The sequence below is a fragment of the Anguilla rostrata genome, chromosome 6 (genome assembly GCF_018555375.3).
Source record: "Anguilla rostrata isolate EN2019 chromosome 6, ASM1855537v3, whole genome shotgun sequence".
NCBI classification, from domain to species: Eukaryota; Metazoa; Chordata; class Actinopteri; order Anguilliformes; family Anguillidae; genus Anguilla; species Anguilla rostrata.
The window spans coordinates 40,695,646-40,711,372 of NC_057938.1; the positions used below are offsets into that span (position 1 = coordinate 40,695,646).

At 45.8% G+C, this 15,727-nt stretch overlaps 1 protein-coding gene across 4 annotated transcripts in view; it reads right to left on the reverse strand.

Annotated features, from left to right (window-relative positions):
• The window catches only part of LOC135257178 (ryanodine receptor 3-like), an 86,431-nt gene that overhangs the window by 29,823 nt on the left and 40,881 nt on the right, over positions 1 to 15,727 (reverse strand). For all 4 annotated transcript variants that reach the window (XM_064339660.1, XM_064339659.1, XM_064339662.1 and 1 more), the window contains exons 29-49: positions 15,285 to 15,484; positions 14,892 to 14,940; positions 14,532 to 14,692; positions 13,818 to 13,983; positions 11,686 to 11,772; positions 11,356 to 11,582; positions 10,138 to 10,942; positions 9,772 to 9,972; positions 8,809 to 8,911; positions 8,072 to 8,203; positions 6,415 to 6,688; positions 5,675 to 5,789; positions 5,082 to 5,211; positions 3,718 to 3,821; positions 3,223 to 3,358; positions 2,620 to 2,803; positions 2,053 to 2,167; positions 1,760 to 1,880; positions 1,249 to 1,418; positions 483 to 703; positions 136 to 226 (exon numbers count right to left, since the gene is read on the reverse strand). In XM_064339660.1, coding sequence (XP_064195730.1) covers positions 136 to 226; positions 483 to 703; positions 1,249 to 1,418; positions 1,760 to 1,880; positions 2,053 to 2,167; positions 2,620 to 2,803; positions 3,223 to 3,358; positions 3,718 to 3,821; positions 5,082 to 5,211; positions 5,675 to 5,789; positions 6,415 to 6,688; positions 8,072 to 8,203; positions 8,809 to 8,911; positions 9,772 to 9,972; positions 10,138 to 10,942; positions 11,356 to 11,582; positions 11,686 to 11,772; positions 13,818 to 13,983; positions 14,532 to 14,692; positions 14,892 to 14,940; positions 15,285 to 15,484 — 3,792 coding nt within the window. The remainder of the gene's footprint in view (positions 1 to 135; positions 227 to 482; positions 704 to 1,248; positions 1,419 to 1,759; positions 1,881 to 2,052; positions 2,168 to 2,619; positions 2,804 to 3,222; positions 3,359 to 3,717; positions 3,822 to 5,081; positions 5,212 to 5,674; positions 5,790 to 6,414; positions 6,689 to 8,071; positions 8,204 to 8,808; positions 8,912 to 9,771; positions 9,973 to 10,137; positions 10,943 to 11,355; positions 11,583 to 11,685; positions 11,773 to 13,817; positions 13,984 to 14,531; positions 14,693 to 14,891; positions 14,941 to 15,284; positions 15,485 to 15,727) is intronic.

Sequence of the window (15,727 nt, forward strand, 5' to 3'; positions counted from 1 at the left end):
AGGGACAAGATAGTAGAACAGGAGCAACAAAGGTAAGATGGGAACAGCAGGGGCATGGCAGAGGCAGGGTGGGGCAGGGTAGGAGAGGGCACCGGAAACAGGAAACTAGCAGGAAAAGGGCAGGACAGTACTCACCCTCAGAGGCATCTTGCAGTACTCTGTCAACAGTGGCACATCAAAGACAAGGCGGCGCAGAAGCTGCTGTAGCATGGAGGGCCTCAGGTGCCTGAAGAACATCACCAGTCACATGATCAGGGGCACTTACATAGCACGTGTCACATGACCAGGGACACACACAGCACCACAATCACATGGCAGGGGCACTCATACAACCCCCGAGTCAAATCATCAAGGACATTCATACAGCACCACAGTCACATGACCAGGAGCATCCATACAGCACTACAGTTAGATGGCCGTTGCACCCACACAACACCAGTCACATGACTAAGGACAGCACCACAGTGGCAGATGGCTCTTACTGGCAGATGGCGAGTATACACTCTTCAATGGCATCGCGCTGGGCTTTGGTGAGCGAGCGGCCCTTGGACAAGCGGTAGATGGTGTGCAGCGTGGAGTCGATGAGAGCAGCGTAGTGCTCTGTGCCGGCAAACTGGGCAGCACACCGGGTCAACAGTGGCAGCACCGCCGAACCAATGTACCTGTTCAGGGCCAAAGCCGTCTCTGTGGTACTGAGCACCTCCTACAGGGGGGAGCCAGAACAGCCTCCGGTCACACCAAGGCAGTCATTCCTCACCACACAGCAATACTACCTGTATTACTGAATTGTTTTTGTAAGAAATCTATATTGTAACAAGCATAACAATCTGAATTTGTGTTACTATTAACATAACGCAGTTACTATTGTTCTGAGCCTTAGATATTTATTAGGGATCCTGCGAAACCAATTAAATTTCCTTTGTAGTCCAGGAGCCATTCAAACCAAATGTAAAGACTCTGCAAAACCGCACAGTAGGCAATAAAATGAGTGATGCAGATTCATTAAATATCCATTAAAATAAAGTATCTTCCAGGGTCAGCTCTTTTGACTCTTAACCTAAACGATATTAGAAAGACTTTCTTGGGGCAAAATTAATATGAAAAAAGGACATGAAAATTTTCAAGATGTTTGCCAAGATCTCTAAACAAGCTAAATTAACTCAAATACCCCAGACAGAATTTAGCTGTTTTGAAGACCCATCGTCCACTTAAGGGACCCACAGAGCTTCAGACGAGCAGAGGACTCACCGTGTCCAGGGAGGCGGAGGCCTGCAGGTCTGGCAGGAAGCCCACCTCCAGCAGGTGCAGCAGGAAGCTCTGATCCTCCACACCGTACACACGGTCCAGGAACAGCACCATGGGGGCCTTGTGGTCCGGACAGAAGCTGGCCGACATATCGGGCTCCGTCACAGTGCCGTCTGAGAGAGAATGGCAGGGGGAGGGGGAAGGCTAGTTTCAGTGATCATAAGAAGAAAACCAGTTTTTCTTCTGCAAATTTCAGAAAAACCACAGAAGACTAAAGGGAAGATATTTTCTTAGTCCAGGTGTTCATTCACACAAGCACACAGTCACCCAGCAACACATCGTTGACGACAGCAGAGTTTCTGATTTGGATGTGGGGAGAAAGGGGGCAGTAAGCTGGGGCCGGTGGAGACAGAAGAGGGACCAAAGTGAGCTTTTTTTGGCACTGAGCAGGAGGTGAGCAATCCTTTTTGGCTTTATCACTGCCATCTCTGGCCTGTTCTAATGCTGGGCTCACCTTTATTCACGACGGGCATTTCGAGGGGTATGCTGATAATGCCCACCAGGTCCTCGGTGGGCACCAGAGAGCGCAGGATGGCACGGATTCTCAGGGCCTCTCCCTTGCCTGTGTTGATGAGCTGAGAGACAAACACCAGGTGCATGTTGGGAAAAAATTAAGCTAAAACAGAAAAGGTGATGAAAAAAAAGGTGTTTTCTAGCTGATCAGAAACCAGGGCAGTGTCACTGTGTGTGGCATAAAGGTGACTGTGTGTGTGACGCTGTGGCGACTTCATAGACCACGTGACTCACGTGCATCTCAGGGGCACAGCGGCCCAGCAGGTCGATGAGGGCGGAGTAGAAGGACATGATGGCGTTTCCTGTGTGTACCACTTCTTCCTCTTCATCCTCCTCCGCCCCACTGGATCTGGGCAGAGACACGGGGACAGTGAGGGACAGAGCCACAGCACTGGAAGAGAGGGACTGTGATTTACAGTGTCATAACGCTACCAAAGAGGGACAGTGAGTTACAGAGTAACTGCACTGCTAGAGAAGGACGGCAAGGGATAGAGTCACAAAACTAGATAAGAGGAACAGTGAGCAACAGAGTAGTAACCCTGCCAAAGACAGACAGTGAGTTACAGAGTAACTGCACTGATAGAGAAGTACAGTGGGGGACAGAGTAGTAACACTACCAAAGAGGGACAGTGACTTACACAGTAACAGCTTTGCTAGAGAGGGACAGTGAGCGACACTCACAACACTACTAGAGAAGGACAGTGAGCTAGTAGAGAGTAATGACACAGTTAGAGAGGGACAGAGCCACAGCACTGGGTAGGGAGAGTGTAGTGCCGTTTTGGGGCTGCTGGACAAGCCTACTTGGCGGAGGTGAGTGAGGCGGGGCTGGGCAGGTCACGGGCGGGGTCCTGGGAGATGGCGATGGCCTCTTTCATGGCGGCCAGCAGGCCGTTCCCGCCCTCCCCTCGAAGCGCCGGGCCAAAACACTCAGGGCGGCGAATCAGCAGCTTCACCATCACGCTGGAGTTCTCCTCCACGCTCTCCCCTGATGACACAGACAAACGCGCATGTACACACGCACACGAATACACACACGTGCATGCACATTCACATGCATGAATGTTTATACAGACATAGATACTCCCCACACACAAACACACGCAAGATCAGCTTAGAATGAAAAATCCCTCCTCTGAACTTCCTTATAGCTGACTAGCATAGACAGGCCAAATAAAAACAGGGAAAGAATTCATGCAGCCACACTCAAAGCACAATATGTTTCCCTTTGCTAGCTTGAGACTAGCACTGAGTCACATGGCTGGGGACAATGGCTGAGGTCCTCACTGAGAACAGCAGAACTAGACCTCTCCCCTGTGAGCTCAGCCCTGAAACAGTAGTCGATTGCACATGCTCAGAAGGAGCCAGTAGGAGCAGGCCCTGTGAGCAGGTGACCTTGAGGCATACCGTTGGCGAAGACGGCGAAGCGGAGGAAGGACAGGTAACGCTCCCCCTCGATGGGGTTCCAGCCGATGTCGGGGTAACCTTTAGCCAGGAGCATGGGGCAGCCTTGGAGCCCACAGCCAGCCAAGTATGTCACTACCTGCACACATGATACACAGGCTTAGACACATACTCACACGCAGAGGACATACAGACAGGACATTCCCACCAGCACTGAACACAAACCGACTCAGACCAGCACACTCTCACACAAAGGTATGAGCAAAGACCACAATACAAGGATACTTTCAGAAGGAGATATAAACACACAACTATTCTTGTTACAGTGTGTCACAAATTTGGACTGTCGCAGACACTAAGATTCACACACAGAGACACACTCTCACACATTTATTGACACACAGAAAAAGGTACACAGTCAGAGATACTCTCACACACATATACACACACACACACACACGCACACACACAAACACATAAACACACACAAACACACACCTTTTCCAGGTCAGGTTCCTCCAGAGCCAAGGCCAGCCCATTGTTGTCCATCACAGAGGACGCAGCCACATCCAGGGGAGTGGAGCCCCTCATAGCAGGAGAAGCTGCAGGAACAAACACCCAATCATCCTCATAAATGCTCATCTACTGCACACTCATTTGAATGAAACCAGCGCTGTGCTCCACAGCTAACAGCAGGGGGCATCCTTCCATCACCAGCACCAGCCTGTGTCCAGTTCCACTTCTGCAACAAAACTTTTACTCAGCTAATATGTGTAGGCAACACCATCAGCATATGTCTCTGTGTGCCCACATTCACAGCATTTATATGCATATAGCATTCCTTTATAGTATACATATATATATATATATATATATATATATATATATATATATTTGGCCAAACAAATTGAGTACAAAACAGCACATACTCTTTTCATCCATCTTTTTCACTTTAAATTCTAAATTTTTCTCCAGTGCTGCATTCAGGATTAGCAAACTTTTTATAAACAGAAATGATCCACCGTTTTGAAAGTGCTGTTGCTGCAACTGTGGCCGAGATAACTAATTGCTCATTACGTGAGACTGTTGCTTAAATATGGTAGGCCTATCAAACGGGAGAATGTTTTTTCAAAGTTTTTTTATTTTTATTATTATTTTTTTTTTTACAAAATATAGAGCGGTAGTGCTCAAGGTGGAAGCACAACACAATGCATTTCATCCTGAACACACAATCCCATCCTACTCTCCTGTAATTTGCACGAAAATGGCTGAAATCACCGTGCCACACCGTGTTTTACCAACCAGAAGAGGACTGACCTCAGTTCAATTCAATTCAATTGAGTTCAATTCAATTTGTCTGGTATTTACAGACACACTGTCACAAGGACATTTTCCAGTGGAAATAGAAAAGACAATTTGGCAAAAACTAGGCCTGAAGCCCCAAAAGGCAAGCATGCGAGCAAAAAAAACAACAAAAAAAACACTCAAATGGTGGCAAGAAAAAGTCCCCAACTGAAAAAAATCTTGGGAGGAACCTGGCTACAGAGTGGGAGCCCATCCTCTACAGGCCAGTCCAGTGTATTAGGACAGAATTATTACTACTTAATTATTACTAATTATTACTAGTCCTACCTGTGACTGACCTTCACCTGACATATAAACAGTAAAATGTCCAGTGTTAATTCTAACTCCTAACAGATAACATTTGGTGCCACACTTTTTACGGTGCACTGTCACAACTGTACCAGAAATCCACTGTTACACTTGTGCTTGACATCTACTGTCATACTTACGCCTGTCTTACACAGCCATTCAGTATGCAAAAAGGTTAAGAGCAGAGAGCAAGATGGCAGAACACTCACCCAGTCCCACGCTGCTGTTCTCCAGCAGGTAGCTGAGGTGGTCGAACATGGCCTTCTGGTTCTGCCGACTGATGCGACAGAAGTAGCACAGGAACCTGCAGCAGCTGGCTACCATCTTAGGGAAAGCAACCTGTAACATCAAAGAAAACATATTACTGTCTGACCATAAATATATGTCCAAAATACAACATAAGATTACAACTTTCGGCTGAAAACAAAACACAGCGATTAAAACAAAATTAAGAACAGAAATAATACAGTGGTAAGCATTCATCTGTACAAGCGTAGTGTTTTATTCTTTATACACCATATGAGAAATGCAAGCCAAAAGAACAGATCAATGAGGCATTTTGGGATTCCTCCATGGTTGGTATTCACAAAGGTAATAACCACAAATCACATCCAATTCTTTCTTCATACCCTCAAGCAAACTGCATTTTAGGGATCCTTGAAAGAATTATATGAATGTGTGTATTTACAAGAGTTTCACATATTTTTAGATAATGTGCTGGCGGTTTTTATGATATGTAACTATGCCCAGTAAACCCAGGGCCGGTCAACCTATTGAACTCTTCTGCAGCTAAAGCTCTTACCTGGGACTTGTCTCCTCCCAGCACATTGACCATAACCTCCATGACGGTCTCATGCATTCCCAAGACCCGCATCAGGTTGGGGTGCTGGTAGAACACCTTATTGTTCATAATGTCCCTGCACATTATGGAGAGTAGAGTGAAAATAGTCCCCATCCCCCCGGCTGAATCTTCACGGGTATGTAAACATAGAGACACCCTCAAATTAAATCCAATTAATTACATTCACAATGAGCGGAGTGTTAAAAATACACCAACAGCAGATGGTACAGTGCACTTTATTTATCATTAGCACTTAGGCTGAGCAAAGCTTGCGCATCAGTTTATTTTTTTATGCATTAAAGGGACAATGTACACTTTTCAGCATGGATGCTAGTATATCAGGCATATTGCACCAGAGTTAGCCCAGATTATCGTTTTGGCCTGTAGTCTCAGCAATTGTAGCGGGTGTAGCTCGGCTAGTTCACTAGTGAAGCACAGTGATGTGCGGTAAAGTGAAGGCCTCGTAGCAAATGGCACTTTGCCTTTAGCTAACTGGTAACACATTTTCCCATGAAATCTTTCGACAAGCGAGAGGACAGGGTTCAAATCCCACCACAGACTCAGGTATATCTTTAACTTGTTACATGATACTAATGAAATTTTTAAAAAGTAAAACAAAAAAAAGGGATTAGTTGGAGGCTTTAAAGTTTTAGAGTGTGGAGAATGAGGGAGTTAGGAGTCGCAGCAGAGGCGGGGCTTACCCCAGCCCGTCAATCATCAGCTTCTCCTCCTCCTTGCCCATGCGCACGCTGAGCAGGGAGCGGATCTGGCCCAGGGAGGCCAGCAGGTTGATGGTGTCCTGCACGGAGGCGGCGCTGATGGTGTAGCTGCGCCGGATGGCGTGGAGCAGCTCGCCCACGCAGTCGTACTGCCGCCGCAGCAGGCTGAACATCATGCGCACCAGCTCCGGGTCCTGGATGTGGCTCTCCTGGGCCCAGCTCACCATCGTCTGGGAGATCAGCTCCTTCAGGTTGGCTGGGGACAGTCAGGGAGGAACACATGCTGGGATAATACTTTACTGCATCATATAAACACTTTATGTGTGAGGCACGTGTGAATAATATGCAATTGTTAATAATGTCTAAATCCTGGGTTTTCAACAGGGGGTCTGTCCTGAACTTATACGCAATGAGGATATGCAGATTTGGGAATATATTTCAAAATATAAAACTGCATACTGAATTCTCTGAAAGGCCAGTGAATTATTGTCACACACAGAGTACACATTTCAACTGACAAAAAATACTTATTACACATGCATTAAAATGGTTTACATAAAAAAGCACTCAGCTAACATTACGTTTCACTACATATTGACACATGACCTTTTCATTTATGTTTCAGATGCTGCAGGCTGTCTGAACTGCCACTGATCAATGTGCTGCTTAAGATATCACACATTCATTTTTTTGAGATATTCCGCAAAAAGAAGGTAATTTATCATGTGTGAAAGCAGGAGTGCTTTTTTCTCCTTCTCGCCTCCTAACAGTGGCAGGCACAGTGAATAACTGCCCGTATGGTACTCTGAGGAGGGAGAATGTCCAGCCAATCAGGATTTATGATCAGAGAAGTCATTCATCATCCCCTCTGGATTCCACCACAATAGTCGTAAACAACGATTCTATGGCTGCTGCCCCTAATTAAGGCCTCTGCAATTGGGTGGGTAAGTTCCCCTACCCTGCTAGAAAACCTGCTGTAAAATGCAATATAGAACTATGTATTTTTAGAACTTTTTGAAGGCCTCTTGTTGTTAGTAAAGCATCTTTATCCCTGTACCCTGTACAACCCCAGCCAGTCGGAATATCAGATCTATTTACTGTATGTTCTCATTACCTCTGCCCAAGGGAAGCTAAAGATGTACAAAAAATTATTAAGGGGATAAACAAAGGTTCTGAAAACACATCAAAGTATATTATTTCCTATATATTCTCACAAGCTAATACACCAAGAAGCTGAACTCTATGGTTCAGATTAATTTCAATGCACTCTTAATGATCTTTCCGCAATCACAGCCCAAGCACTCTCTGGCCTGGCTTGTTCAGTCTCTATGGTGGCCCATTAAATCCAGAGCCAACAGTAACACTAATATGAATAAAACTTGTTTGCACAACAACAGGAGGCCAAGGCCCAAAAGGGTCAATGGCATCAATAATGCAAAGTAGCATTTGACACAGTGACAAGCCATTTCATATTTACATTCCTGCAGTCCGGGAACTGAACAGAGATGTAATAGGTTTGAATGAACTGGATGAATTGCTCCTGACAGTTTGCATGGTCTCACTATTATGGTTTGCTAGACTAAAAGAAGGAGGGTGCTGTTCACTCCAAGGTTGTGGGTGAAGCAGCTCTGTAACGTACTGGGGGCTGCCTGCGTTTCCTCTGTTGGCTCTGCTGTTTTCTGCGGGCGACCTTTGATCTTGTAAATCAGTGCCATTAGGCGGTCCTTCAGAGAGGCGTCCTGCTCTTCCTCATCCTCTTCCACAGGGATTCCTGTACAGACAGACAGTTTAGGCAGACAGACAGACAGTGCAGTCAGGAAAATAGTTTAGGAAGGACAAATTACACCCAATGCCATTATCCTGCTGTTATAAGGGTTCTTTAATACTAGCTAGGCTTTTGCAACCGTTCACAGTGGTGCATCCATTAAAGTATTAACTCATTCAAAAGCCAGTCAATGTAAGAACTAGGCACTAGATCACAGTCTGTACCATACTATGACTGTGTGACTATCCCCTACAATACACGGAACAGGTTCCCTCAGAGTAAATAAAGCTTTCGACATGTTCAGTTTTCTTTACGGGCATATCAACCCCTCAGGCTAATTCAGGAAGCCAGGCATTGATCCCATAATTCACAGCATGACAGGGCCATTTTTGGTAACAATGATATGAGCATGTTGGCTGTTTAACAGCATTAGCAGGGAAACAATGAAAAATGCAATGGCCTTGAATAACTGGTAAACAAGCGTGGATTGCGGTTAAAATGACAGCTTTATTGATGTCATTATAAGGCAAGTAAGAAGACAGGAGTGGGGCCTGCAAGGTGCTGTGGTTTTGTTCTGTTCTGCAATGCTAAGTCTATAGCGAGGGTCATACCACAGTGCAGACGCAATTCATCGTGAAAGTCGTACAGGTCCTCCCTTATGTCCTCTGGGCAGGGGCAGTCCTCCCCCAAACTGAAGTTCAGCAGTATGTTGATCTGCAGGAGACCAGGGGAACATCACTTTGTGAGCCTGGGCACTGAGCTCTGCTAGCCCATACAAGCCCTCTCTTATACAGCCTAAGGCTACACCATTTGTATCTAATAGAGGAAGAGCCCTATGTCATTTAAGATAAAAAAAATGGCTACAAATATGCATATATGGGAATTACTTTGTGACTACTACATAAATAATTCAGTTCTGTTAGCTTCTTGCCCGCCATAAGCTCTTTGCTATCAGCTTGCTAACAAAATATTAGCTTAACTGGATAGAACCACCCATATTCAGCTCTTGTTAGTTACACCTCCATGCAACATTAACGTTGTAAAAAGTAAATGAGAAGCAATGTTTTAGTGGGGGATGGGCTACCGCTAGCTCTCCCTTTCTAGAAAACTCCAGCCAAAAGGACACACTGCAGCTGGTGCAGCAGGTCTGATTTATATTCCACAGCAGTCTTAGACACAGTCACTGCTAATAAATGGACCACAGCTTCTGTTTCACAACCAGCATCTCTCTTCAGTTTTGGCCGTTTCCCATTTTCTGCAAGTGCTGCCAGGGGAAATTAAATATGCTGATGCAAAAATGCCTCATATTTTCCGAAAGAGGAATAGCATAACCAATGGATTTTCTATTACAAAACTAATATATCTACACCATGCTTAAGGCACACAGTTGCAATGATCCATGCCACTGGACAGTACTCACTGTTAATATGCAAATAAAAAAAGATTAATTCTGTTCTACAATATTTGGAGCTTAAGTCCCTACCCGTACGTGTCAGTCATGAAAATTGGGGACTACCGGCTCAGTTGCTAAGCTAAGGGAGTACCATTGTGCAGTGTGTCTAAGGTTGCTTTACCTGCTCTTGCGGGGGGGAACGGAACTCTTTGGTCTTTTTGGCAGTGACGGCGGCAGACATGTTGAAGGCCTGCATCAGCTCGTTGTAGCGGAACTTCTGGTTGAACTGCAGCTTGGATACGAAGTGGTCTGAGAAGGACACGATGGACTCCACGCGGTGCCTCAGCTCGCAGTCACAGAAGTAGTGCAGCAGCTCACATATCTGCACCATTGATGGGGGGTGGGGGGGGGGGTGGGGCAGGGAGTGAGTAACAATGTGGTGTCTCTGATATGAAACTCCTGTAAAACCTGCATGCTGAGTATATTATTTTGTCACATGAGGATGAGGAGCCAGATTGCATGCACCTGTGCATGTCACATGACCCACCTGCCGTTTGACGGACTCGGGCAGCCTCTTCTCCAGCAGGCCCTTCACCGGAGCCTTGGGCTCCTTAGCCTCCTCCTCCCCGGCCTCCACGGCCTTCTCCTCGTTGCTGGTCACCTCCTCCTTCGGGGCGGGCTCCTCGGGGCCTCCCTCCCGGTCGCCGCCGAAGACGTGCGGCTCGATGAGGAGCAGCACCAGCCGCACGTCCTCGCCGCCGAGCACGCCCATGATCAGCAGCGTGGCGATCAGCTTGAGGATGGGCACGAACTGGAACTCGGCGCTGCCGCCCACGGGGTCGCGGATGTGGTAGCCGCCGCCCTGCACCGCCTCCGTCAGCATGCTGATGGCCTTCTCCTTCAGCACGTCCAGCGGGATCTGCGGGCTGTAGCGGTGCGCCCGGCGCTTGGCCGTGACGAAGCAGGGCGGGGAGAAGTTGAGGCGGGGCTTGAGCGAGGTGCTGAGCCCCACCCCCGGCAGCGAGTGCGTCTTGGACTCGTCGGAGAAGAGGCACACGCCGCGCGTCTCCTCCGTCACCGGGATGATGAACTCGTCGTTCATCATGAGGCGCGCGTCCTTGGCCGTCTCCAGGTGGATGCTGATGAGGACGTCGTAGAAGCCCTCGCGGAGCATGCCCGACAGGTACTGGTTGTCGATGGTGTAGAGGAGCTGGGATTGGTCCAGGTGGCTGCAGAGGGCGTGCGCCACGCGGGTGTTCCCCAGGGCGCAGATCGCGCAGTACAGCTTCAGCGTGTGGTAGTGGAACTTCCTCAGGTCCTCCTGCTCGGAGAGCTCCAGCACATCCACACACCTGGGGAACAACACACAGGCAGACATGAGACTAATACAACCAGGGGAGAACATAGAATGACGGAGATAAATACTAACATAGCCAGAAAATAACAGACAGGGGTAGGGAGAGTGATACTAATAGAACAAAGAAAAGACAGAGAGAAGCAGGGAGAGAAAAACCAGAAAAGAAGAGAGTGGGAGATAATACTAACACAGCCAGGAAAGAACAGACAGAGACGGGGAAAGAGCAGAAGAGATAAAAAGATAGTGGATAAGAGAGAGGTGTCTGAGGCAGAGGGAAGCTTTGTTACAGCATAAGATGCAGAAAGATAGTGGCAGTGTGAAAGAGATAGTACAGTGATAGACTGGGAGATTGTGGGAGGAGATAGGATTGTGCAAGGGACACCGTGGAGAGAGATGGCGGCGAGTGACCTGCTCTCCTCGGGGATGTGCACAGCCATCATTTGCAGGGGCTCCAGGCACTGAACCACCCAGCCGTGCCGCTCGCTGACCCGGGCCGTCTCCACCGACAGGAAGGTGTTGGGCATGCGGCTCCACAGCACCGACACCAGAGTCTGCACGTCCAGGCGCGGCGGGCACTGGGGCACTGGGTTCCTGTGCTCGCTCTTAAAGATGGCCGACGACAGGGGCATGGCACCCTGTGAGGCGACGTATTTACACAAGTCACATGATCTGGGACTTGGACAGGGGCAGGGCAAATTATAGACGTTACACAATTTAGCCGTGTGAGGAATTACAAACCTTTATCGTTGAAAACTCGAACTGGAACAAATTGGGACTGGTAGGCCGTACAAACACAGCAGGGAAGAGCTTTGTGCTGGGTTCAACCTTGAAATATGACAAAAATGCCTGAATTATGCAGAAAAGCAGTGCCAACATTTCAAAATAAGCACTATGTGACACTTCAAAAAATGTCTAGACATTCTTTCAAAATTAGTATACCTGAAAGAAAACTTTTTTTTCAAAAATTACAAAAAGATCAACATTTCAGTGATAAGGTAGAAATCAAAAGGAACAGTGTTCCTTCACTTAATCGTTTAGCTAGCATGTTAATTGTGCAAAAATTTGCCAAATATTCAAATACCACAATGCTACGCTTTTACCCTTACAAGGCATATTTTAGCATGAAGTAGTTGGCTGTCCTTTCTGTTTTCACACTGAAACAAAGACACTGATGATGTAGAACAGAAACAAAAATATGTGACTTATTTCTGTCAGATGATCAGTGAGGTGTTAACACCAATAAATCATTCTATACACTCTACATCCCCTGCTACACAGCCTCAAATATTGATGTTGTTCAGTCTGAACACAATTCATCTGCAGCAGACTTTCATTCCAGGTTGCATACAAATTCACTTTTTCTGATAAGCATACATATTCCATCCATCCATCCATTATCTAACCCTGTTCAGGGTCACATCCTGGAGCCTATCCCAGCATGCATTGGGCAAGAGGCCAGAATGCACCCTGGACAGGTCGGCAATCCATTGCAGGGCTATTCCATGTAGCATTATATTTAAACTTACCAATTGAGCTATGGGTTTAGTAATCTGTGATCCAAAGTTAAAGTTAAATCCTACAATTGTTTTCCCTGCCAAATTTATAATAAGAGATTATTTGAATTTATAAAATGGGTGTTATGTGTTCAGAGTTAGCAATCAGTCCTACAATATACACATCGGTGTTACCTTGACACCACATTCACTGACAAACAAAACATACCATTTTATTATTCATATATATATGAATAGCAGGATACCATTGTGTGCTTTGTATTCATGAAACCAAATGCAGGAGATTACATTTAAAACAAGACACAGGCGCAGATATACACCAACACATGCTGAAGCATATCCCTCCTGGCCTGAGAAAAGTACCCTTTCACCAGCAGCGACCATAATCACAGTGTCTCCCCCCCCAACCCCCCACCCCCCCGCTCCGATCCGAAATCACAATCTCTCCACCAAAAGTTTCAGCTTAAGGCCTCCAAAAAGTCTGTGCACAGCCCTGATCTCAAATTCTTAATGAATTGCATCTGTCACTTTGTTTCATCAGAATTCCAATTAAGAGCCCTACTGCCAAGATTCAGAGTGATAATGTTGCCCTCCAGCAAAGCGTACATTCTGCTATGTATTAAATCCAGTGTGACTGTTGACAGGATATGACAGGGAAATGAGCCAGAGGGTCTTTGATGTCCGTCCCCAAAGCTGGCTCTGAGTCAGGGACATTTGCCAGTGGGAGGAGAAATCGGTAGTTTTCACTTTCTGATGACAAGCAATCCAGCTGATTACCGCTCTTTCAACAGGGGCCCGGGACCTCCAAGAGCCAATGAGGAAGTCCTCAGCAAAATTGAAAAACTCTTTACAAAGGATTTTTCATTTATTTTTCCATGTGTATTTTTTTAGGTTCGTAGAATAAGATAATATAAACCATGTTTTCTTTATACATCTATGGTAAGATTGAGATCACTGTCATTTCTACATATTTATATCATCAGATAAAAGTTTGGGATCCCTTGTCTTATAGCATCATGCAGTTGTTCTCCACTGGAATCGGACAACGATACATTTCAGAAGACAGCCTGCACAAAAAATGCTGGAGAATCCTCTGTGTTCTGAACTAAACTGAAGGCAGTGACTGAAACAATCCTGAGTTATCTGTGACTCGCAAATTCAAACTGATCACATGATTAGCTAAGGAATGCCAAGTGTTTTGATTTGATCAGAGTGAGATTGACTGATATTTCACAGGAGCTCCAGCTGAATTGGCTTCATAAAGCTTGGCTCTCCCATCACTAGTGACAGGCTAATGAATGGCATCACTAGTTTCAGGTTTAGCATGGCTTCTGTTAGGTTTTTGGCACACCATACCTGGTGGAATGTTTCCATCTCCTTGCCATTGGCAGTGAAGGACACCAGGCCAGTAGCCAGGTCAATGAGGCAGCCGATTTCCAGATCCGTGTTCGTGTGGGTGGAGGCGTTGGTGGTGTTGGTGATGTCTCCCACACAAACCATATAGCAGTTACTCCTCTGCACACTTTGGAAGAGAAGAGAGGAGTGTGGCATCACTATCAGAGTGCTGAATAGAATATAATTCTGAGCATGCTGCAGTGACATAACTATCAATTTGGATTATAATTAGTGGTGCAGAGAAAGAGAGGACTGTGATACTAACATATCTAAGCTGATTACAGTCATTTCTAATTACTTTCATCTTACCACGACGTGCCTTCTTCTCCAACAGGAAAATCCCAATCTCACACTGAAAATACTCTTGTTTCCATCATCCTTTCAACATAATTGCCTCCCTTAGTTAAATGTCCTGATTTACAATTGCAATATCATCATGAGAGAGTTTAGTTCAATGTGTGCTAATGTTCTAAATTGTTATCCTATAATTGGTTCTATCTAGCAATTACATTTAATGGGAAAATGTAATTCACTTGCCATCAAACAATTATTGCATTATGCTAGTCAGCCACTTTTCATTGAGCTGCACTGTGCTGCTCCCTGGAAATGTGGTTGTTGAAGGCTCAATACTAAATAAAATTAACTGATTAGCTGATTGATTGACGAGAAGCAAACCTCTCATGGACACGCCCACGCTCATCTCCCAGAGTAACTGTGACAGTTCGGATCTTGCTGAGGTTGAAGTGTTTTGTGTGATAGTGGTAGTCAGGGGTGACCCAGCCAACCCACACACAGGATGGGTCTTGGCCAGCAAACACTCTCACGGAATGGTAGTACTGCAAAACAAGAAAACCTACTGTCAGTAACCTGAGCTCAATCTAACACCCAGTCTCCAAAAACCGCCCCAAAATCTCCCAAATTCAGTCCCTAAAACTCAATCTTTAACAATCAGTATCCACCCCTCAAATCCCTGAAATTGAGCTACCTACTGCGTGTCCAGTAAAGACCAACATAAAGTCAAAGTTTGTGACGTACTGTTGTGATGTTGTTATATTCTATTGCTCCATCATCAAGATTTTTCTCTCTGCGGGGCAAAAACATGAGGTCACTTCACAAACCAATCAAACTTGTATGAAAGAGAATGAAGACAAACAGTATGGGACATTTTTAGCGACAGAGTAAGAGGTATGGTTTGTCAAAAAGCAGAAGACTGACACTGGCATACAAGAAAGTTTTCTAAGATACAGATAGAGAGTTGCAGAATATACTCAATGCAGGAGTGTGAGGACTGTGTTTGGGGGCGTTCTAAGATACAGAGAGCTGAAATGGCTTCTAAAAGCACGGGGATGAGGCTGGGGTGTTTGAGAGTGTTAAGATATATACCGAGTAGTGCGGTTTATACTGGAAACAGCAGTATTGTGCTCTGACCCCTGTTTGAGGCTAAGGGATTTGTCATCATGGGCTCCATCCACTAAGACGCCACTGGTGCTGTTGAGGGCCGGTTGGAACTCCACGGGCATGCTCAAACGGCAGAACACCATATCGGTGTTGCTGCTCTGCGTTCCAAACGTCTTGTGGGTGACTTTGAGACACGGCGGATTGTCCACACTTCCATCAATTTTTGTCACCTAAAACAGAACATACAATTGCTATTTAGAAAGTGCTTTTGCAATATGTACTGTACATCATAACACGAAAGTCGACTGGCAGAAGACGTCTCAGATGTGTCCATTTGTTATAATCATGTTCATCAGTGACTACTCTCATCAACTGTAAACTATGAGGATCAAATAATTCAGAATGACACATTGTGAACACTTTCAAATGTTGCTAATTACTGTAAGTAAGCTCCATTATAAATAATTAATAAA